General features: G+C 52.3%; 1 protein-coding gene, 1 non-coding gene and 1 pseudogene across 2 annotated transcripts; 1 reads left to right on the forward strand and 2 right to left on the reverse strand.

Annotated features, from left to right (window-relative positions):
• Nucleotides 1–358: 358 nt before the first annotated feature.
• Nucleotides 359–486, reverse strand: LOC120858974. Its single transcript, XR_005719998.1, has one exon. It is a non-coding gene; the product is annotated as a small nucleolar RNA SNORA56 (small nucleolar RNA).
• A 2,418-nt stretch (nucleotides 487–2,904) lies between these two features.
• On the reverse strand, nucleotides 2,905–5,741 carry LOC120857675 (annotated as a pseudogene).
• Nucleotides 5,667–18,636, forward strand: PNPLA5 (patatin like phospholipase domain containing 5). Its single transcript, XM_040232770.1, has 9 exons — nucleotides 5,667–5,938; nucleotides 6,515–6,747; nucleotides 8,753–8,818; nucleotides 9,089–9,298; nucleotides 10,567–10,627; nucleotides 11,789–11,962; nucleotides 13,804–13,936; nucleotides 16,623–16,739; nucleotides 18,443–18,636. Exons 1-9 carry the CDS (start codon nucleotides 5,746–5,748, stop codon nucleotides 18,627–18,629), a joined length of 1,374 nt encoding a protein of 457 aa, XP_040088704.1. The 5' UTR covers nucleotides 5,667–5,745; the 3' UTR covers nucleotides 18,630–18,636.
• The last annotated feature ends 5,202 nt before the right edge of the window (nucleotides 18,637–23,838 follow it).

Genomic DNA, 23,838 nt, shown 5'->3' on the forward strand with positions numbered 1-23,838 from the left:
GAGTCAGATTTGGTCCTTCCCTGTAACAGACACGCTGCTTAAAGCTGTCTCCAAGGCTCAGAAACCATTTCCCCACCTCCGTCTTCTGTTCTTTTTCGGGGTGTCCCTGTCCTCACCTCCCAGCTCGCCCCTCCTCTCGCACACCACGTTGGCCTTCCCTCCTGCTCCCTGCTTTTTTTCCTCCTTTTTCTCCTCCTTTTTTCCTCCTCCTTATCTTTCCCTTCTTTCTCAGTTAGGGAGACCCTGGAGAGATTTCCTTATTTTCTCTTTGGCCTCCTGCTTGGGACATTCACTGCTTCAGCAACCAGCTCTCTGCAGAAGCTCTGAAAAAGGCACCGCTCTACCCTCAGTGAGCCCGTGATCTCTAGAGAGTCTAAAACCCCCATCCAAACACTGATGCTGAACAGAACTCACTACTCATGGCTGAAGATAGACCCCCCATCTCAAGTCCCCTGAGCCAGACCAGAAAGGGATAACTGTCTCCTGTTTTTTTCCTTTTGATATGATCTCATGTTTTCTTGCAGAGAAGTTGCAAGAATTGGGCCCAAAAAAACTCTCATGTCCCCGTAACTCCAGTTCTGGGATCAGTAACATTTGGCATGTTTGGCTTCTCTCTCTAGATAATAGACATAGACAAACAGATGTGGTTACGAGCTATAGAAATATAGAGGTTTTTTTTTTGTAACTGCTGGAAATTAGGTTGCGAACACCATGCCTCTTTGACCCTAAATATCTCGAAGTATTCCCCAAGAACCTTTCTTTTATGAATCCACAGTACAGTTTTCAAAATTGCCAGTGTAACATCAGTGCAGCTCTTTGATTTCATTCATGGCTTACGTGTACACTTTGCCAATCGTCCCCACAATGTCTAATATTTAGGGCTGTTTTCTCTCCAAGCCAGGATCAAATCCAGAGCTGTGTGTTGCTCAGATGCCACATCTCTGGTGTCCTTTAATCTGTCTGACTCTGAGTCCCCATGGAGTCCATGGAATTCTCCAGGCCAGAATACTGGAGTGGGTAGCCTTTCCCTTCTCCAGGGGGATCTTCCTAAGCCAGGGATCGAACCCAGGTCTCCTGCATTGCGGGTGGATTCTTTACCAGCTGAGCCACAAGGGAAGCCCAACAATATAGGAGTGGGTAGCCTGTCCCTTCTCCAGCGGATCTTCCCCACCCAGGGATCAAACACAGACGGCTACAGGGGTGATGTGTGTTAGTGTCTCATTGCTGCTATAACTTAGCAAGCGTAGTGGCTTACGAAAGCACAATTTTATTATTGGGTTGGCAAAAAAGTCCATTCGGGTTTTTGCATAAGATGGTATGGAATATTTTAGTTTGGAAGTTTGGAAGTCCAAAAGGGGTTTCATTGGGTTAAAATCAAAGTGTTAGCAGACTCTGTTCCTTTTAGAGGTTCCAGAGGACAATTGGTTTCTCTGCCTTTTAGAGCCACGCAGTCTGTGGCTCATGACCCCTTCCTCCATCTTTAAAGTCAGCATCGCAAGAGCTTTAAATCTCTCTCTGACTCTTCCTCCACCCTCTTCTGTCTTTTAAGGACCCTTGTGATTACAATGGATCCACCCAGATAATCCAGAATAATCTCCCTGTTTTAAGATCCTTCCTTTAATCACATTTGCAAAGATCCTTTTGACATGTAAGACAACACATTCGCAGGTTCTGAGTACTGGGATGTGGACAAGCCACCATTCTGTCATTTCTTGAACGCTTGCTTGCTTGCTGGCATAAGAAGATGTCCTGGGCTCAGGCTTCCAGGATTCCCTGAGAAGCACTGTTCTCCCCCGATTCCTATAGCGAAGCTTCTACTCCCTAAATTCTGAAGCCCCATGCCCTCCAGCCAGCCCCTCTGGAGTCCTCCAACCTGAAAGATACACTTTCCCATCTGCTTCCTGCCTTACCCTGGTTTCTGGTTTACACCTCAGCTCCTTCCTTTGTAAAATGGGACTGATGATATCTCACTGGGCAGTTGCGAAAATAAAATACGTGACCTAGGAAAAGGGCTTGACCCAGTGCCAGGTAGAAGGCAAACACCTGCAAAGGCGTCTTATCAGTCCTCTCCTAACTGTGTCCCATCCCTTCTTCTTAGGTCCTCGGATGCACGTTCTCTATAATATTTCATTCCTTGCCTCCTCCTCCCCATTTCCGTTTCTCTTGTCATCCACTCCCCATAGTCACACCAGCTGATATATGTAATAGCTGACCTTCCAACCCATCTTCCAGGCAGTTAATACATTATGTTTTTTAACTTTTAACAAATGTATTTTAAATGCAAAATGCTTTTCAGGAGTCCACAGGTTTTACATCTTTAAAAAAAACGACGTAATTTTTAGGATTCCAAAATTCTGTTCTTCGAAAGAAATGACTAAGTGTTTTCTTCTGTGGTTTCAAACTTTCTACACTCAACTATTTGACTGCTGTATGCTACCCCAGACAGACTGACATGACTGAGCTGCTGTATGTGTTACCGACTTTCCCAAAAGAAAGTTAAAAGAGGAGTTTGCAGTAAATGCAAGTCTCTAATACAATATTTAATGCAATATCTAACACAAAAGAAGATTTAAAAAGATCATTTCTTTCCTCATTTGATTTGCCAGGAGTTAATTTTCTGTTAAAGCAAAAAAAAAAAAAAATGTTTTACAAACTGTAACACTGACGGTTCCTTTTTCACTCAAGATGTTTGCTACTCAAAATGACAACAATTACATCTTTAAGAATATAATAAAAGGGGTGGAAAACAGCAATACAATCGACAAAGTGTAGAAGTTAAATAAAGATTTTTAAAGGGTTCTTTTTAAGGAGTAGGAAGGATTAGAAGCTTGGGGAAATCCAGAATTTGAAAAAAAAAAAAAAGGAAAGAGAAAAAGATGTCCTCAACTGTGACCCCTCTGTTTATCAATAGCATCTTGGGCTGTAGGACGGAGCATGATCTGTATCGACTACAGTAAGGAGAAGGGATCTTCTGTGCTGGTGATCACAGTCTGCATATCTGTCCTGCCCACAGTCACACCCTCCAGCAGAGTAAGAAGCTCGGTTCCGCCTCCGCCTCCGCCACTACAAGGCGGGCTGGCAATGTATATATATGCCTGGTGTAGGGGTGTGGGCCCTCTGGGGGACAGAACAATCCACACAAACTCTCCTACCGTCCAGTTCCGGTCCATTTGCCCTTTCCTTAGCCTCCTTTGAGTCATCTACTCTCTCGAAATAAACGAAAGCATGTCCTCGGGATCGTCCAGTTCGCTGGTCATGAACCACACTGCCGCCACTCAATGGTGACACCACTGAGTGTACACACGGAGGGGTTCGCCCTGCTGCCTGTATGTCTCCTCCGGTTAGATGTTAGAGTGACGTCGGCTCCTTCGACGCCGGGATCCTGGTGCACCTGACCTACTTCGAGATCCCCTCTCTGGCCTCAAAGTTGTTCTCCCCTACATCACTCATGCCGGCCAGGCGCTCCCCAGAACTAAATAAGAGACACGTCTTGGCTTGAGGACTGATGGCCTAATCAGCCCACCAACTGGACGGTGGGGAAGAGGAAAGGGCCAGCAACAACGGCCCCTCCACTCACGCTCTGGCCGAAAGGCACCACCAATGCACTATTTTAAAAATACACAGCAGAAAAGGATTTTGTTGTTGTCCTCATTCGGTCACTAAGTTGGGTCTGACTCTTTGTGACCCCATGGACTGCAGCACGCCAGGCTCCTCTGTCCTCCACTGTCTCCCAAATTTGCTCAAACTCATGTCCATCGAGTCGGTGATGCCATCCAACCATCTCATCCTCTGTCGTCCCCTTCTCCTCCTGCCTTCAATCTTCCCCAGCATCAGGGTCTCTTCTAATGAGTCAGCTTTTTGCATCAAGTAACCAAAGCACTGGAGCTTCAAGTTCAGTATCAGTCCGTCCAGTGAATATTAAGGATTGATTTCTTTTAGGATTGACTAATTTGATCTTCTTGCAGTCCAAGGAACACGCAAGAACCTTCTCCAGCACAATTCAAAAACATCAACTCTTCAACACTCAGCCTTCTTTATGGTCCAACTCTCACATCTGTACATGACTACTGGAAAAACCATAGCTTTGACTATATGGATGCTTGTTGGCAAAGTGATGTCTCTCCTATTCAGTATGTAGTCTAGGTTGGTCATAGCTTTCCTTCCAAAGAACAAGCGTCTTTTAATTTCACGGCTGCAGTCACCTCCTACAGTGATTTTGGAACCCCCCTCCAAAATAAAATCTGTCACTGTTACCACTTTTCCCCCTTCTCTTTGCCATGAAGTGATGGGACTGGATGCCATGATCTTCGTTTTTTGAATGTTGAGTTTTAAGCCAGCTTTTCCACTCTCCTCTTTCACTTGCATCAAGAGGCTCTTTAGTTCTTCGATTTCTGCCCTAAGGGTGGTGACATCTGCACAAATCTGAGGTTGTTGATGTTTCTCATCGCAATCTTGATTCCACCCTGTGATTCATCCAGTCTGGAATTTTGTATGATGTACTCTGCATACAAGTTAAATAAGCAAGGTGTTGAGATACAGACTCGATGTACTCCTTTCCCAATTTTGAACTAGTCTGTTGTTCCATGTCTGGTTCTAACTGTTGCTTCTTGACCTGCATACAGATTTCTCAGGAAGCAGGTAAGATGGTCGGATACTCCCATCTCTTTAAGAATTTTCCACAGTTTGTTGTGATCCACACAGTCAAAGGCTTTAGCACAGTCAATGAAGCAGAAGTAGATGTTTTTCTGGGATTTTCTTTCTCCCGTGCACCCCGACATAGCAGCACTATTTACAACAGTCAAGAAATGGAAGCAACCTAAACGTCCATGAACAGATCTGTATTTGGGGGAGCAGCAACCAGAGCAGAAAGATCTCTGTAGGTCCTCATCCAAGCCTCATCCATGTCAAGTGGTAACAGTGACAGATTTTATTTTGTGAGGGGGGCTCCAAAATCACTGTAGGAGGTGACTGCAGCCGTGAAATTAAAAGACGCTTGTTCTTTGGAAGGAAAGCTATGACCAACCTAGACTAAGTTCCCACATTATACTGAAAAACTGCAACCCAGACAGAGTGAGGAACGTGAAAAAAGTCCCAGGCACAGGTGGGGGTTGGGGAGGCGGTAGAGCTTAGAACCCAGACTCCCCCTCCCAGGGCTCCGCCAGGTCCCTGATCCAGCACAGCTGCAGAATTAAGTCTGACTTGACCCCCAAGACCCGATGGATATTGTGTGTCCAGCTCCCGCAGTTCCTGGCTACCAGGTTCCCTTGCACTCTGTTTCCTCATCTGCGAAATGGGGGCAGGAACAGCCTTTCCGTCACGACTGCCAGAGACCCGGCAGAAGAGCTGGTTCTGTTTACCCGGGCTCCGTCACCCAGAAATCTGGGACTGCGCTCCGGACCGAGGGCGTGCCTGTGGGGGCGCGTTAAGGTGCCCACATCCCGCTGACGCTTCCAGGGCACAACTGGTGCACACCCGGGGATGAGGATGGCGGGGCCGGGGGGGGGGGGGGGGGGGGGGGGAGCCGGGGCTCGGCTCGAGGGGCCTCATTGGCTGGTGGCTGGTGGGTGATGCAACCCGGGGGCGGGGGTTGGGCTCCGGCCTGAGCTTCACCTCTTGGCCACAAGTCCAACTCGGCACTCAACCGGTGGAACTTCCCGCTGGAGCACCTCCTCTCTGCCCCGTCCGCCAGCCATCCCCCACTCCCGGCCCTGTTCCAGCCGCACCCCGGGGTCTGGCCCCATTGCCATGAGCTGCTTCGAGAAGGAGGGTAGCTGGAGCCTGTCCTTGGCGGGCGCGGGTTTCCTGAGTCTCTACCACGTAGGGGTGATCCACTGCCTGAGGCAGCGCGCCCCGCGCCTCCTCCGCGGCGCCAGCCGCTTCTACGGGTCCTCGTCCGGGGCGCTCGTCGCAGTCAGCATCGTCAGCGGCATGTCTGTCGGTGAGTCCGGGGACTGACTGCGTGGACCAGCGGCGCAGGGAGCATCGGCTTACCTGCGCGAGTCGAGGCTGATTCCGACCTGAGAGGGTGTCTCAGGGAGCCTGGCGCGGTGCCCTGTGCTCCCTACAGCCAGCCCGTTTCCACTTAATCCTTACGAGAACCCTGAGGACGTGGGACCACAGGCATCCCCATTTTCCAGAGGATAAATCTGAGGCTTAGAGCCTGGAAGACTGTTCCCAAGGTCAAGAGGCTGCATAGAACGTTTATTTAGTAGTTATTTTAATATTTATTTATTTATTTGGCTGCTCCTGGCCTTAGTTGTGGCATACAGGATCTTTTAGTTGCAGTGTGTGGGATCTATCGATCCCTGACCAGGGATGGAACCCAGGCTCCCAGCTTTGGAAGCCCAGAGTTTTAGCCACTGGACCACCAGGGAAGCTCCCTGCACAGAGTGTTTGAAGGCAGCACTGGACACAGAAATTCTGAGCTGGAGTCGGAGCGGGGAGACCATTCATTCCCACGGCACCCGGGAGGGAGGGCAGGGGCTGAGGACCCCCTCCCTGCCCCACCCTGCAGATTTGTGCTGCTCCCGCATCCTGGCCATGGTCAAGCAACTGGAGCAGCTGAGTCTGGGCATCTTCCAGCCCTCCTTCATGCCCATCGAGACCATCAGGAAGGACCTCCAAGACTCGCTGCCCGCCGACATTCACATCCTGGCCTCCCAGCGGCTGGGCATCTCGCTGACCCACTGGCCCAACGGCAAGAACTTCATTGTCACCGACTTCGCCACCCGCGATGAGGTCATTGAGGTGAGCAGGGGGCGGGACACAGGGCCTGGCAGCAGATGGGTGAGTACCATCTCCTACCCAGTGGCCTGCAGGCGCTTTCCAGAGCAGACACTTCTCTGCAGCCCTGGGGAGGGGTGGGGGGATCAAGCAGGAGACGGACCTCATTCTGTTTACTAACGAGGGAGCTGAGTTGCACAGAGGGACGGCCGCGTGGGCTCCCGGCTCCCGAGCCTGCTCTTCGGAGGCCCTGCCGGGTCTGCTCTTCCCGGCAGTCGGGGTGCCTGTCACCCCCGACCTGGTCTTCCAGGTGCTTTTTGATGCAGCAGAGAAACACCAGTTCCCTATCACGTGCCAGTCACCACCCCAAGTGCGGCAGCAGAATGACAACAATCCTTGTCTTCCGGGGGCTCCTATTCAAACCTGTGAGCGCACGGATAGTGGCCACAAGCTCGTGTAAGGAAGGAAGAAGCAATCCAGTATCAGAAGGGGACATGATCGGGAGCCCCATGGTCAGGGAGGGGCTACGGGGAGCTCAGAGAGGTGTCGCGCACAGCTCTGCTCAGCCTTGCCACCCGAGTCCCTGCAGCAGAATCCTCTTCACCGTGGTGCCCCATCGCACAGCACGGGGACCATCTCTGGGTGCTGACTGGTGTATGGGGTGCTGTGCTAAGTCGCTCCAGTCATGTCCAGTTCTGTGAGACGCTATGGACTGTAGCTCACCAGGTTCCTCTGTCCATGGGATTCTCCAGGCGGGAACACTGGAGTGGGTTGCCACACCCTCCTCGATGGGATTTTCCCGACCCAGGGGTCAAACCTGCGTCTCTATGTCTCCCACCCTGGCAGGGGGGAAGCCCAGTGTGTGCAAGAGCAGGGCCAGTCCTTTCCTGTGCGTTCATGTCCGTGGGCTCCTGGGACTCCAGTGAGAGTCCCAGCATCCTGGCCTGGATGACACACAGTACAGGGCCCGGAGTCAGGAGGCGTTCAGTAAACATCAGCTGCTGTTGCTCTCATGACGAACCCATGGGAGCAGAGCTCTCCCCTGCACCTCTGCCCTGTCAGGGGTGGGATGGGTTCTGGGTCTCGCAGAAGGGGCTGGAGGGATGGTTCCAGGAGTTGAGTCCCAAGAGACAGGGTTCTATGCTCGATGAGTCTGGTAAGCTCTAGGTCAGCAGTTTTCAACGAAGGGTGATTTTCCCCCCTGGAGACATTTAGCAACACTGGAGACATTTTTGACTGTGACAGCTCTATGTGAGTTTGTGTGTGTGTGTGTGTGTGTGTGTGTGTGTGTGTTTGCACGCACGCACACAAAGTACTGGCAGCTCCAGGGTGCAAGCTGGGGATGCTGTTAAACACCCTGCAATGCACAGGACAGCAGCCTCCCCCCAACGGAGACTCCTCCAGCCCCCAAACGTCACCCGTATCAGGGTCTCTGTTAAGCATCTTTCTCACTGCAGGACTTGTCAGAGCCTCTGCTGGGAGGAGTAGACAGTGTTTTCCAAATGAGGAGAGAATCAGGGTTTCTTGTCAGAGGTGCCCCTCGTAGGATGACCCCTGGTCCAGGGAACACACTTCAGGAGACATAACCTAGATTCTCGGTGGAGAATTCCTGGCAGCTGGATAAAGGAGAAATGGTACTTGATGTCTGTCCTTGAGGGAAAAGGCCCAGCAGCAGTCCTGAGCCAGCAAGGGGCCTAGCAGGAAGAGGAAGGCAGAGGAACTCCTGTTCAAATCCCTGCTTATGTTTCTGGTTTTTGGCTGCACTCCACCGCTTGCAGGATTTTAGTTCCCTGACCAGGGATTGAACCCTTGCCTCTGCAGTGGAAGCGCTGAGCCCTAAGCACCGGACCGCAGTTCTCAAATCCCTTCTTAACTTTGAGAACTAGGCTGGGACGAGGCGATACCTCCCTCCCTGGACGCAGCTTTCCTGACGCCAGTGTGGGCTGTTCTGGGTTAGACTCCACGCCCAGAGCAGGTTCTGAACGCCAGGAGCGCAAACAGCTGTGTTCTCACGGGCTTGTCTCCCCAGGCCTTGGTCTGCACCATTTTCCTCCCTTTCTACTGTGGTATGATTCCTCCCACGTTCAGAGGGAAGGTAAGTGCACTTCGGGGGCTCAGTGACCCAGTCCGCCCCCATCCGTACCGAGAGGTGAGTGGGTGGAGGAACCAGGGCTCCTGCAGCACTTACTGGGTGTGTCAGCCCCCCTACTCTGGTCCCAGGGGTGCTCAGAGCGTCCTGGGCTAGGGGTCAACCTAGCGGTTCAGGGCAGCTGGAGGTGATCTGCTGCCGCCAGGTTCTGGGGGTGGTTTCGTGGCCGTGTGGGCAGAGAGCACCCCGAGGGCAGCAAGGCCCCCTGAATTGCAGCGCTACATTGATGGGGCTCTAAGCAACAACATACCCTTCGCGGACTCGCCCTCCACCATCACCGTGTCGCCCTTCCACGGGACAGCGGACATCTCTCCCCAGAGCAGTTCGGCTAGCACACACGAGCTGAACATCTTCAACGCCAGCTTCCAGATCTCCACCAAGAACTTCTTCCTGGGCATCAGCTCCCTCATCCCCTCCAGCCCCGAGGTAGGTCTGGTCCCCACCCCATGACCAGCCTTGAAGGTGTTAGAGGCTTGGCCATGATCTAGTGCCTGGTGAGTCAGACTCTGTGTCCAGGAGTCCTCCCTACAAGCTCGGGGCAGTTAGGACATTTGTCCTGAGTCTCACGGTCAAGCCCTTGAACTCAGCCTGGGCTCCCGATGTGTCTTGCGTCATGCTTCCCATCGGGGCAGCACCCCAAGGCCACCTCTGCTGAACTGGGGTTTAAGCCAGGCCTCTGCGGGTACTGTTCGGGGTCAGGCTTGGTGACAAGGTACTGTGGTCATCTCCACTCCTCAGGGAAGGACACTGAGGCTCAGAGAGGGTAAGCAAACTTCTTCAAAGTCACCCAGCCTGGAAACAACAAAGCCGAACTTCAGATCCTAGTCCAAAGCCATGCTCAGTTGTAATGGCTGCCCTAGACTGTGGCCAGATTGACCCTCTGTATGGCAGTAAGGCACAGCACAGAAAAAGCTGGACAAGAGACCCTCGTTTCCTGCGTTTTGCTCTCTGGGATTTCTGGGATGTGGGTGATTTGACAGCTGTTTGTCATCCTAACAAGCTCCTTCACACCAGTCACACCCCGGCCCTCCCTTAGTCCTGCACTTCTCCTATGGTTGTGCAGTATTTTGTAATTCATGAAACAAAGTCCTGTTCATTTAAGCTGGTCCTCCCTACACCCATGGAGTGGACAGAAAATCTCAGCCCGATTTTACAGCCAAGGAAGGCAAGGCTCTCAGAAAGGCGGGGCAGCCGTCGAGAGGTCACTCGCAAGCCTTCCTGGGCCTGCAGGTGACTCCCTGCTCCTGGTAGGGCCCTGACTGAGAGCCTCGGCCATCTCAGGGTGGTCTTGGCCACGAACACCCAATGGCAAAGGGCACTGCTGTGTATTGATCTGTAGGGGCCCAGACATCTCTGGCCAGGCCTTGTGATCCCATCTTCCAGAGGAGGAAACTGAGGCCAGAGAAAGGAGAGTTTGGAGCAAAAGCCCCCAGCCAGGGCGTCTCAGAGTGGGAAGGTGAATGAAGCTGTAGGGAGGGAGTTGCTGGAGAAGACGTGTCTCCCCGAGGTCCTGGGACTCTCCCCATCCAATGCTGGCCAGACACCCTCAGGGTCCTTGAACCCTGCTGAGAGGGGGTTTCGGGAAGCAAGGGCTGCCCTGGGGTCCAGCTGAAGATGAGTCTCTGGCCTGTGGCTACTGGCTTGAGGGGTGGGTGCAGGCCTGCTGCACCTCAGCCTGACCTGTGTGTTGGCAGGTAATAGCTGACAGCTGCAGACAAGGCTACCTGGATGCCCTGAGGTTCCTGGAGAGACGCGGTAGGTGGCGGCCCCCCATCGGAGCTGGGCATCGCCCCCCACCAGTGTGAGTGCCAGGTGGACCCGCCTCTCAGCTATTTGGGCTCTCAAGGAGCTCGGCTCATCCATTCTCTTCCGCAGCATCTGCTCTGTGCCGGGTGCCGGGGACCCAGGGAGAAATCGCACGTGTGTCGTAGTCTCCAGCTGCCCGCTGCCTGGTGCCAGGGGGACAGATCAAGAGAGAGACATCCCCCAGGGGTGATGGAGGGATGCTCAGGGTCACGGGAGCCCAGCGCGGGCACCTGACCCAGTCTGGTGGGTTGGGTGGGCAACGAGGGCTTCCTGAGGTGGTGACTGACAAGCTGGGTTTTAACTAGTCATGAAGGCTGCAGAAATATTGACAATGGGAAGGAAGAGGGCACTCTAGGTAGGGAGAAGGAGAGCAAGAGCAAAGGAACAGAACTTGGCACTTCGAGGGTGCATACCTCAGTGGGGCCATAAGATTGTCACGTGTGTGTGTGTGTGTGTGTGTGAGATGGAGCACTGGGAGGGTCAGAGAGGTCTTCTTAGCTGGAGAGCTTGGCTGTCATATCACAGGGCCATGCTTTTCAACATGGTAGGGCTGAGACTTGAACTCAGGATTTCTGGCTCCAGGGTCCATGACCCTTGACCCCCCACTTTATGGCCCCAAACCCTCAGCAGCAGGAAGCACTCATGGAGCACATATGTGCTCAGAGATAAAAAGCTCAGACCTGGGCTCAAGCTTTGTGTGTTCATCGTATCTGACTCATTGCATCCAAGCAACCATACACAGCAGGTCTAATCTTCCCCCTGTTTTCTCGGGAGGGAAGCCACGTACGGAGCTGTCAGATCCCAGAGCTGGCGGGTGGGGACCCCAGGATCTGAGCCTTGGGCTGGGTCTTCTGGACCTGGGCTCTGTCAACCGCTAGAAAGTGCAGAGGAATCAGACGGCAGACAGAGCAGGGCCGGGGAGTTCAGGACGAAGTCATTCAGGACTAGCCAAGGGTCCACTCATCCTGTGGCCAATGGGTCCCCAGAGCTGGGTTCGAGCGTCGAGGCATGCGGGTGGTGAGGGCAGGGTGGAGCACTGGGTGGGGGTCACTGTCGCTGGGAGGCTCCAGCTGTGCTGACCCGTTGAGTCCCTCCTCTCCCCTCACCCAGGACTCACCGAGGAGCCGGTGCTGTGGAGCTTGGTGTCTAAGGAGCCCCCAGCCCCAGCTGATGGGACCCCAGATGCTGCCCACGACAGAGGCCTGTCACTCAACTGGGCAGTGCCCAATGTGCTGGTCAAGGACGTGCCCGACTTTGAGCAGCTCTCCCCAGAGCTGGAGGCTGGTACTGCCCCTCCCATCCCATCCATGCTCACCTTCCAGGTGCCTGCACCTTGAAGGTGCTCGTGGTCTGCAAGAGGACAGGACTCAGGCGTGCCATGCGTGGTGCCCACGCCTCTTACACGTTGCCCCTTTCACTCCTCACCACAACCCAAGCGGGCCTGAGTGTTTTTCATTGCCTATTTCGCTGATGAGGAAACTGAAGCTCAGAGAAGGGAAGGGGCTCACCAAGGTCTCAGGACCTACAACTGAGGGATTCAAACCCAAGTCTGCGCCTGAGAAAGCCAGGTCTTTGCCCACTGCCCAGGGAAGGGCAGAAGGTGCCGAGAGACAAAGGAGAGGCACACACAGGCTCTCCAGGTGGAGACAGACTCATTTTACCCCCACCCCACCGCCCGCCCGAGATACTCTGAGGGTGGTGCTGAACGGTCCCCACTGGACAGTTGAGGAAACCATCGCACAGAGAGCTTAAGTGACCTGCCCAAGGTCACCCAGCTGGCAAAGTCAGCCCTCCTGCTCGGTGACCTAAATGTCACAAAGGCCCCAACAGGAAAGGACAGGCACATGTCGTGGTCGTGGGAGTGGGAGTCTGAGCAGCATCTAAGTGAAGTGTGAACGGAGGAGTTGGCCAAGCAAAAGAGGGGCCAGATGAGCATCCAGGCAGTGGGCGTGGCCTGTGCAAATGTCCTGGGGTTGGTGGGAAGGGGAGGGGGCCCCTGTGGCTGAGGGAGAGGTGGGTGAGCAGAGATCAGCTTGGGGACGATTGGAGGGTGGGGCAGAAGGCCTCCAAAGCAGCAGGAGGAAAGAGACTAGGAGCCACCAGGGCGACCCCTCACTTTCAGAGTTCACGGCTGCTCTAAACTCTGGGTCCCAGTGTTGGCTGCACCCAGCTGGGAGGCGACAGGCTGAAGAGGTGGGAAGCTGGGAGGAGAGGTGATGGTGATTGAGCCCAGAGAAGGGGCAAGGGGGTGGGTGAGGAAATGAGGCGAGCCCCTCTTTCTGCCTGGGAGACCACATAGGGCACAGAGAGGTATGTCTGCATCCACGCTGAGCTCCTGAGGTCCAAGCTTGGGGCTCTGGAACCCCAGCGGTGTCCCTGCGGCCACAAGGGGGCACCAGAGAGCTTCTCTGAAGGCCTTTACAGCATCTCCTAATCCTAACCCTGGCCGCCTCTACTGATGGAGATACTACCTGTATCCCATTTTTCAGAGGCGGTGACCTGGCTCAGGGACAGAAAGGGACCCATCCTAGGCCACATGGCAGGTAACAGGGAGCCAGGTCTTGGGACTGTGTTTTCAGGAACCTAGAGTTGAGGCTGGTGGTGTGTGCATGGCCAAGCCATAGTTTGGAGGTCAGGATTCGGGTTCTAGCTGTGCCCCAGCCAGGATGCTGGGCCCTTGTACTCTGATCAGTTAAAGGGTTGGGGGCTTAGGAAGTGGTCGTGTGGTTACAGCTGCTGTCATCAATAGTGCTGATGTTATGGGAAGGAGGTATGGTGGGCACAGCAGACTTTCCAGAGGGGCAGGAGAGGCAGAAAGAGTGCAGGGAGCCTGACAGGCTCCATCCTGGCCCCACCACTTCCTGGCAATGGGCTTGGGCGAGTCACTGCTCCACTCTGAGCCTCAGTCTACTCATCTGGGAAAGGGCACACTCTGCCGTTTCAGGACTGATGAGGGAGCCTGGGCGGGGCTCCATCAGTGCAGCTGCTTCCTCTGCAGACTGGCTGGGAGCGGGGTGTCCTCTGTGGGCGGTGGGAGGTAGAGAGGGGGCTTGGGCTGTCTTCCCTAAGGGTGACTTTGAGGGGGCGGCTGGAGGGGTGAGGGGCAACTGTGGCCTCTCTCATAGCACTGAAGAAAGCCTGCATGCGGGCCCCCAGTGCCTGGGCCTCTTTTTGCCGCTCGGGGCCTGGGCGGGCGCTGATGTACCTGCTGCTGCCTTGCACACTGCCCTTTGAGTACGTCTACGTCCAGAGCAGAAGGTGAGGCATGGCCAGGGATCCTGGGAAGGGTCTGACCCGTTGAGACTGGTGCCTGTGGCAGGAAGGGCACTGGAGCACTGGGGCAGGGGGCAGAGCAGGGCTGGTGTCCCCAAACTGCCTGACGCTGGCTGCAGGCCCTGAGGAGTCTTGGTCTCCTTTGGAAGACGGGACTGATGGGGTGGTTGGGTAACAGCTGTGGCTTTAGTCCACTGGAAACGGGGCCTCGTGGTCAGCCTGGACCTTCCCGTCTCTAGGATCTTTGGTCCACTGTTGCACCTGTCAGAGCCTCAGAGGAAACGAGTTCTTCCTGAGGGTAGCTCTAGGGGTTGGTCTGCCTCAGAATAACTGTGTGGCCCAAGCCAGGCATCGTGACCTCTCTGGGCCCCAGATTCCTTTTCTGTAAAACGAGGCCTTTCCAGAGCAGACTGGCTGTGGATAGGCCCTCGCTAACCGTCTCACTTTGCTGGCTCATGGATCACTCTGTGTTGTTGACTCATTCATTCCACCAACAGTTATTGAGGGCCCGTCAAGGGGCAAGCCTTGGCTGGGGGCTGGGAGGCAGGACTGACCGAGACCCAGCCCTGACCTGGGGATCACAGCGCACCAATCGTCACATATTTATCTGTGCCATCCAGCTGTGCCTACGGATACCTAGAGAGATCAACAGTGGCTATGGATTCCTGGGAGAGGTGTACAGTGGCTGTGTGATCAGGAAAGGCTGCTTAGAGGGGATAACTTCTGAGCTATAATCTGAAGGATGAGTAAGAGTCCACTAGGCCAAGAAGGATGGAGCAGCATGTGCAAAGGTCCTGGGACAGAAGGCAGAGGGAGTAAAGCTCACCTGAAGAGCAGAAAGGGAGGCTAGTGTGGCTGAAGCCAAAATCTGGAGTGTGTACAAGATGGAGCTGAGGAAGCTGGCGGGGGCTAGACACACAGGGGTCTGTGGCCAAGTGAGGGGTATGGTCTTTATCCTGATGGTTACAGGAAGGCCGTGGAGGATTTTGGCAGGAAAGTGTCATGCAGAGATCTGTTTTTTTTGTTTTTTTTTTTTAATTCCCCATCCCTGGAGAGGGTCTGTGACAGTGAGCCACTGGTCTCTGGCCCACTCCATGCAGAGTCCATGACAGGGTCAGCCCTGCTGTCTGAACTGCTGGTGACCCAAAGCTGGGAGACAGCTTTCTGCTGATGTGGAATTTTTCTTATGCAGAGCTTTTAGACTACAACCACAAGTTAAAATCAAAAAAGACCAATGCAAATTCTAGCCATTTCAGTTACAAAAAGAAGATCAATGTATGAGTATTGATGGAGGTGCCTGCACAGACCGCAGGGGTCTTTTCTGTAAACTACATGCTCAACCACAGCACTGGTGATTAGTGGTGGAGCTCTCGCCTGCCAGTGGGAGGCCCGGGCTCGATTACTGGGCCGAAGCAGGGTGACGTTTCAAGGCTTCTCTGGTGACCCGGTTGTAAGGAAGCTGCCTGCCAATGCAGGGAGAAGGGATTTTGATCCCTGGGTCAGGAAGATCCCCTGGGGAATGAAATGGCAACCCACTCTAGTATTCTTGCCCGAAAAATCCCATGGACAAAGGAGCCTGGTAGGATATAGTCGATGGGGTCGCAAAAGAGTCAGACACAACTTAGCAACTAAACAACAACACCCTCACAAAACACCACGGAGCAGAACATAAGTTAAAGTTTGGGGCTTCCCTGGTGGCTCAGATGGTAAAGAATTCCTGCAACGCAGGAGATGCAGGTTCAATCCCTGGGTCAGGAAGATCTCCTGAAGCAGGAAATGGCAACCTGCTCCAGTATTCTCGCCTGGAAAACCTCATGGACAGAGGAGCCTGGCGAGTTACTGTCCATGGGGTCACAAAGAGTTAAACGAAGCTGAGACTGAGCGCGCACATACTCTACATATCGGTTACAACAACAGGGGCAGAAGGTCCAGAAACGAGGGAGGGGACAGTTCAATTTGTGTTTGGCTTGTCACAGTGCACGCGGTGGGCTCTCTGAGTCTCAGAAAGTGCGGGGCCAGGCGTCCTCTCAGCTGTAGTTGAGTAATGCTGCCCTCTGCTGATCCTGTGTGGTCTAGGTGGGGAGTCCCAGGAGGGCGCTGGGCATGGGAAGGCCAGGGTCAGATGTGTTTAGGAAGCTGCTGGCAGCCTAAAGGAGTGTGGACGAAGGGGCATGCAGGGTGGAGGGCAGGGGCTGTTCTGGGGAGGAGGAGGGGGGACAGAAACATGGAGGCGGGAAGGGGATGGTCCTCACTCGGTGAGAAACTGAGGCCCAGAAAGTCTCCCTGACCTGCCGAGACCACACAGCAGATGAACGGGGCAGCGGGGCTGCAGTGCAAGCCGGCCTGACCCCAGGGCCCTGGCCTTTCCACCCCAGGGCTTCCCCCTTGTGCCCTTTGGAGTCGATGACCCTGAGGGCCTGGTGGTCTCCGTCAAGCTCATGGCCCATGGGGATGGTTCCCCACCCCCTGGTGCCTCTGCAGGTGCTGACCTGCTCCACAGTGCAGTCAATGCGGCTGGAGCTCCGTACCCCGCTTCCTCCTTCCCTTAGCCCTGGTGCTTGGGTGCGGGGGCCCCCAGCTCTGCGCTGGCCCCATGGGGAGGGTGGGCTTTGCCAGGCTGCACGCTCGGCTGGGCACAGACTGGGGCCACGGTTGCTGCCTCTCCCTCTAGATTGGTGGCGTGGCTGCCGGACATGCCGGCCGACTTGTGGTGGATGCAAGACTTGCTGAGGAGCTTGGCCCTCGAGGTCTATTCCAGGACGAAGGACCCGCTCCTCAGGTTGGTCAGGTGAGATGGGCTGGGGGAGGTGCCACTGGTTCCCCAGACCCTGGGCGGGCAGTCGCATCGTCCATGTCCCCATCCACCCATTCGTACAGCCTTGGAGCACATGCTGGGTCCCTGCTGTGGGCCAGACCCGTGATGGCCTCGAGGCAGGAGCTGGCCGGTCACATCCGTCAGTCTTGCGGGGGGGGGGGGTCACCCTGCCCCCTTCATCCACAGGGGTGGCCTGAGGTCACGGGGGATGAGTGGGTCTCTCTGCTCTGCCAGATGCCCTGCATTCCTTCCAGACGTCACCCAGGCCTGGTGTGGGGTCTCCCCAACCTTCCCTCCCTCCTGGCTGGAGACTTCAGCATTCCACCTTCCTGCCTGTTGCACCCACTCAGCACCATTTCTAAACAAGGAAGTTGGCACAGTATTCTCAGGGAGCGGCTACCCTGGAACCTTCCTGCTACCTCTGCTTGGCCAGGATAAGGGTTTATTGCACAATTTGGGAGAAGAGCAACCCAGGGCTTCACCCAACCCCAAGCTCTGAAAATCACCTTTGCTGGCTTCTGCTTCCTCTGCAGCCTGCTTGTCACCTGCCCGCTCCAGCCTAAGGCTGCTCCTCTCGAGGACCTGGCCAAGGAGCCCAGACCCACCCATCAGGCCTGAGGGGACCGTGCCAGCCCAGCCCAGCGACTAGCCTCCCCAGACTCCCATCGTGGCCCTTGTCCTGTGCCCACATCTGCCCCCAGTCCTTGAGTCCTGACCCATCTCCTGGAGCTCAGAGCCTGACCCCTAGCCCAGGGTGGGCACTGGAATTGTCAGCCACGTGGAGGGTGGAGAGGACAGACTCTTGTCCCAGGCCACATGGGCAGGTGGCCCCCAGGAGTGAGAAGAGCCCCCCGAGTCTCTCTGTAGCCCCCGCTCCTGAGGCTTCAGGTTCTTCTTTTCCGAGTGAGGCACAGCCTCTTGGTACAGCCCCAGGTCATCCTCCCATCTCATCACAGGGAGGAAGGAAGCCAGGGGCTGAGACACATGTCTGGTTCTGGAATTTCCATTTGGGGGACTTGGGGCAGTGTCTCCGGGAATAAGGGCTTGGGTGTGTCACAGAGCAGCGTGCAGAGAACTTCAGGGAAGGTGGAGAAATGGGCATTTCAGATCCCTGGCTTCCCTGGGGGCTCAAACGGTAAAGAACCCGCCTGCAATGCAAGAGACCTGGGTTCGATCCCTGGGTCAGGAAGATCCCCTGGAGAAGGAAATGGCAACCCACTCCAGGATCTTTGCCAGGAGAATTCCATGGACAGAGAGGAGCCTGGCGGGCTACATGGGGTAACACAGAGTCAGACATGACAGAGTGACTGACACTTCCACTTGCACAGATCAGGGAACAGATGGAAATGTCGCGGCGAGGAGTGCCGCCTCTCTGACCTTTCTGACTTTCTCTGTCATGCGCTAGCCCTTGGGGGGTAATCCCCGTGCTCTGCATTAGTCTAGAAACCTTGACTTCTGACTTCCTTTGGGTCTATTCCCCAGGGAACCCCCCGCAGGAGATGGGAGGGTGGGAGGAGAGAGAGGGATTAAAATCTCAGAATCTCAGCTATGTGTGCTTCTGTTGGGGTTCCCAAAGGCCCCTGGCTGCCACCACCACAGGTCTCCCTGACGTGTTCCTTAAAAAGATTTTTGATGAGCAATGCCTCCAGCCTGGTTCCTCCTTCTCTTGGGCACAGAAGGTGCTGGGACACCAGACCTCCTCCAGCCTCTCTCAGGAGTTGCTTCCCTTCCCATCCTGAGAGCAGAGCCCACACCGTGCCCCTGGCCAGGCCCTTAAGAGACACTCAGCCCGAGGAGGACTGGGAAGGGTGGAGACATGGAGGCAGGTGTGAGAGAAAAAGAAGCAAAGGAATAAATGTGTGAACAAGAGGCATATTCATTCATCCATCTGACTTAACAAGTTATAGGCTCTGGGGACACAGCTGTGAACAAAACTTATATTCTGGTTGGGGTACGAGAACAAATGCTAAACAGGAAACAGGAAAAGGTGAAAATAAGATCATCTCCAGGAATGGCAGTTCTGTGAGGAGACAGGAGGGTGAGACTGATGGAGGTGGGGAGCAACCTGGGACCAGGTGGTCCTGGAGGGCCTCTTTGAGGAGGTGGCACGGGAGGGGAAGTCTGAGATGAGACGTGAGAGCCGGCGAAGAGCTTTGCAAACAGGGGGAACAGCACACACAAAGGGGGACCAGCGCTTGCAAAGGCCTTGAGTTGAGAATGAAGAAGGGGTGATGGGGGGCACTGTGAGCAGTGAGGCGGTTGTGGGGTTGGCAGAGGTTGGGGCGTGGAGGGCACTGTTTGGATTGCGCAGTCATTGGGGGGCGGTGAGAGCAGAGAAGCAAAAGGCGACTGAAGGGTGAGTAGAATCCAGGAGGGTCTGGGCATGAGGGTGGGACAGAAAGGTGAGTGGCTCTCCAGCTCCCAGTCCTGCCTTTCTGAGCACCAACCGTCTGCTGAATGTGAACTGAGCCCGAGGCAGATCCCTGCCTCAGGGAGCTCGCGTTCCTCTATTGCTATTTCTGCGAAGGTAATAGGGAGTCTGACCCTCACGAGTGCCCACCACTTACAGTTTTCAAAGCCAGTTATCTCAATTAATTCTCACAGCAACTCTGGGAGGTGAGCATTATTCTGCCCCATTTTATGGGCGAGGAAACCAAAGCGCAGAGTGGTCCTGTGTGTTGGGGTAAGTGGTAAAGCTGTAAATGTCCAAGTGTGTGCTCCAGGCAGCAGAAGGATCTCTGGAAAAACCACAGCTTCATTGCGTACCTGCTGTGCAATGCTGAGCAAGTTCTTTCCTCAATCAATTCCTCATTTCCTTGCCTTTAAAATGACCAGTCGGTTTCTAAAGGGCCTCCAGCTCCCACAACAGAAACAATTAATACCACCGTGCTCAGAGGGAGGAGAGGTGATTCCAGGAGGGGATTGGCCACAGAGGGCTAGGTGTTTGAACTGGGTCTTTATAGAAGCCTAGATTCTAGGTTGGCAGAAAGTCACTCCAGGAGTGTGGCTGCAGGTGTAAAGACAGCTTTGGGGTGCCCCCTGGTAAGTTACAGAAACAAGGAGTCTGGCTCATATATGTGAAGCACCTGATCCCACAGCAAATCATTGACAGAGTTAGCATTCAAGACTAGGTCAGGGGACTTCCCACACTGGTAGCCCAGTGGCTAAGACTCCAGGTTCCAATCCAGGGGGCCTGGGTTCAATCCCTGGTCAGGGAACTGGGTCCCACATGCTGCAGCTAAGACCCAGGGGAGTGAAATAAATAAATAAAAATATTAGCAGTAAATAATCTAAAATAAATAGGATCATTAAAAAAAGACTAGCTCGGGCTGTGGTTCCATCCTGTCTGCCCACTAGAATGCTGGGTATAAATATTGAAGCTCAGGACTTTCTTCAGAAATTCTGGTATTGAATTAGACGTGTCTAGGCAGGAATGTGACTGAAGCCTGTAGTTCCTGGGCACTACTGTCCTCAGGGGCACTCTGTGGGTGTGACCATCTGCCTGAGCCAGCACCCTGGGCTCAGACTTTCTTAAGGTCATCTGTGGCAACAGGCTGGCATGTGCCTATCTGTGTCTGGCATCGTGGGATGCTATTGGGTGACCTCTGCCCCAGCACTAAATCTTGGCTTCGTTAGATATCCTCAGATACCTCAACCCCTCTGAACTTAGCATCCCACCCACAAGTCTGAAACTGTACACTAACTGGATATTTGGTGATGTTAAGGAGTAATCATTACTTTTTAGTTGTTTTAATGTATTGGGAATATGGTTTCAAAGAGTTCTTATCTCTTAGAGATCTATGTTTAAGTAATGGCATAACACATGAGTTGCTTCAAAATAATCTGAGTGGGGAGGAGTGGGTGAGAGTTGATGAAACCTCAGTTGGTAACAGTTGACAGTGGGTGATGGATACATAGAAATTCATCCTACTATTCTTTTTATTTTTGCATATGTTTGACATATCTTGCGTATGTTTGCATATTTCCCTAATAAAAGGCATCATAATCTTAAATATTTGATAGTCCGTACAAATAGGAAAATATGCATCAAGACAGAACATAAAACAAAGCAAAACCGGAGCCACTGGGTATCGTGTCTACCCAGAGTCCCGCCTTGGGCGATCATGAGGATTTGGTGAGCTGTGCGCTTTCAGCACCGCGGACAGCGACCGGCGGCCGCTCCGCAGTCTCTATGCAGCATTGAGTATCTCACAGGGCAGAGAACTTTGGATCTAGGTTACTTAGGAAGAGTCTCTTCAGGACAAAAGACTATCCAGCCTCTTACCAATCCCCAGAGAAGAGGCGCTCACTACCCATGGGGAAGACCAGGAGTTGGTGGACAGTTTCGGCTCATAAGAATCTTCTGTTTCCTGCTCTTTAGAGATACCTTTGTCAAAAATGAATCAATCATATATGTGTGTCTGTTTCTAGACTCTCTGTCCTGTTCCATTTATCTATATGTCTATGCTTATGCAAATCCCACACTTTTGATTTCTAGATTTAAGGTAAATAGATTTATAGTAAGTCTTGAAATCAAGTATTGTGAGCATTCCAGCTCTGCTATTCTTTTTCAAAATAGTTTTAACTAGTCTAGTGACCTTGCTTTTCTATATAGGTTTTAGAACTGGCTTGTTAATTTCTACAAAACAGTCCATTGACACTTCTCTTGGGATTGCATCTACAGATGAATTTTGAAATATTTGAAATATTTTGAAATAATTTGAAATAATCATATCTCAACAATGTTGAGTCTTCTAATTGATGACCAGGATATATGTCACCATTTCTTTAAATTTTACAGATTTATCTCATCAATGTTTTGTAGCTTTTGTTATATGAATCTTGCATATGTTTTCTTAGGTTTATTCAGAAACATTTAATGTTTTTTTATGATATTGCAAACAATATTTTTAAAATTTCAACTTGCAGTTGTTTACTGCTGGTATTTGATTTTTGTTTGCTGGTGCTGTGTCTTATGAGCTTGCTAAACTCATTTCCAAGAAGGCAATGGCACCCCAATCCAGTACTCTTGCCTGGAAAATCCCATGGACCGAGGAGCCTGGTAGGTTGCGGTCCATGGGGTCGAGAAGAGTCGGACACGACTGAGCGACTTCACTTTCACTTTTCACTTTCATGCATTGGAGAAGGAAATGGCAACCCACTCCAGTGTTCTTGCCTGGAGAATCCCAGGGATGGGGGAGCCTGGTGGGCTGCCATCTGTGGGGTCACACAGAGTCGGACACGACTGAAGTGACTTAGCAGCAAACTCATTTATTCAGTCTAGCAGCTTTTTTGGTAGGGTCCTCAGGCTCTTCTATATTAACAGATATTTTCCTTTAGATTTCTATTCTAAAAGTTAAGTCAAAAGAAAAGTTTCAAGAAGTAATACAATTGTGGTAGGCAAGAATAACACCTCCCCACCTCCTCAAAAGATGTCCATGTCTTCCCAGAACCTGTGACTATGTTATATATCAAAGGTAATTAAGGTTGCAGATGGAATTCAGCTTGCTAATCAGCTGACCTTAAAATAGATTGCCCTGGATTATTTATTGAGAAGACCTAATATAATTATAAGGGATCTTAAAAGTGGAAGAGGGAGATAGAGAAAGAGTCAATATCAGATTAAAATGATGTGAGAAACAGTAAACCGGCATTGTTGACTTTGAAGAGGGAGGAAGGGACCCTGAGCCCAGGAGTGCCGGTGGCCCCTAGTGGCTGGAAAAGGCAGAAAACTGGCTTCATCCTTAACCTCCAGAAAGGAATGGAGTTTTGCCGACACCTTGATTTTAGCTCAGTGACACACACATTAGATGTATGACCTACAGAACCGTAAGATAATAAATATGTGTTGTTTTAAAGCCACTGAGTTTGTGGTAATTCACTATAGCAGTGATAGAAAAAGAAAACAACAATGAATATATACTATCACCTACATTCACCAATTGTAGCATTTGTCACATTTTCCTCTCTCACTGTATGTATACACAATAGTGTTATAATTGTGTTTCATAGAACTATTTGAAAATAAGTTGCAGACAGAATTCTACACTCCCAAATACTTCAGCATCTCCCCACTAAGAAAAAAAAATTCTCTTACATATCCACAGTACAGTTTTAAAGTTCATGAAATTTAAAATTAATACAGTGTTGCTGATGTTTAGTCTACCAGGTCATGTTTGACTCTTTTGTGACCCCATGGACTGTAACCTGCCAGGCTCCTCTGTCCATGGGATTTCCTAGACAAGAATACTGGAGCGGGTTGCCATTTCCTTCCCCAGCGCATCTTCCCAACCCAGGGATCAAATTCACGTCTCCTGCACTGCAGGTGAGGGCTTCCCCGGTGGCTCAGTGGTAAAGAATCCACCTTCGATGCAGGAGACATCAGTTCGATCCCTCGGTGGGGAAGATCCCTGGAGGAGGGCATGGCAACCCACTCCAGTATTCTTGCCTGGAGAATCCCATGGACAGAGGAGCCTGGTGGGCTACAGGCCGTGGGGTGGCAAAGAGTTGGACAGGACTAAAGTGAGTGAGTATGCACAGACACACTGCTTTTGGATTCTTTACTGCTAAGCCACCAGGAAATTCTGTCACTATTATATTACAATAATATAATATTACCAGCTTATAAACAGTCCATAGTCATATGTTGCAAATTGCCCCAAGAATGTCCTTTTCAATTATCTTTAGTCCTTTTATCTAGAACTAGTTCTTTCAACTTTTTTTTTTCGTCTTTCATGACATTGACATTTTTGAAGAGTACAGGTCAGTTGTTACACAGACTGTTCCTTTCCTTTGGTTTTGTATTCTGTCCTCATTTATTAGATCCAGGATATGAATTTTTGGTGGGAAAACCATGTAAGTGATTTGGGATCTTTAATGTGGTATGGAGTCTGCACCTAAATTTATATCCACATCTGTATTTATCTGTATTTATGCTTATATCATCATGTGACCATCACTAAAAGGAAGACATTAATAGAATATTTCCAATACTCTGCTGCTGCTGCTGCTAAGTCACTTCAGTCGTGTCCGACTCTGTGCGACCCCATAGATGGCAGCCCACCAGGCTCCC

Source organism: Oryx dammah, unplaced genomic scaffold (genome assembly GCF_014754425.2).
Source record: "Oryx dammah isolate SB20612 unplaced genomic scaffold, SCBI_Odam_1.1 HiC_scaffold_29, whole genome shotgun sequence".
NCBI classification, from domain to species: domain Eukaryota; kingdom Metazoa; phylum Chordata; class Mammalia; order Artiodactyla; family Bovidae; genus Oryx; species Oryx dammah.

Excerpts from the sequence above, each read along its gene's own strand:
- PNPLA5 (XM_040232770.1), top strand. The coding sequence starts at position 5,746 with ATGAGCTGCTTCGAGAAGGAGGGTAGCTGGAGCCTGTCCTTGGCGGGC. Across the intron at positions 8,819-9,088 it reads CTCCCACGTTCAGAGGGAAG|CGCTACATTGATGGGGCTCT; the intron begins GTAAGTGCACTT and ends CCTGAATTGCAG. Across the intron at positions 11,963-13,803 it reads CTCCCCAGAGCTGGAGGCTG|CACTGAAGAAAGCCTGCATG; the intron begins GTACTGCCCCTC and ends CCTCTCTCATAG.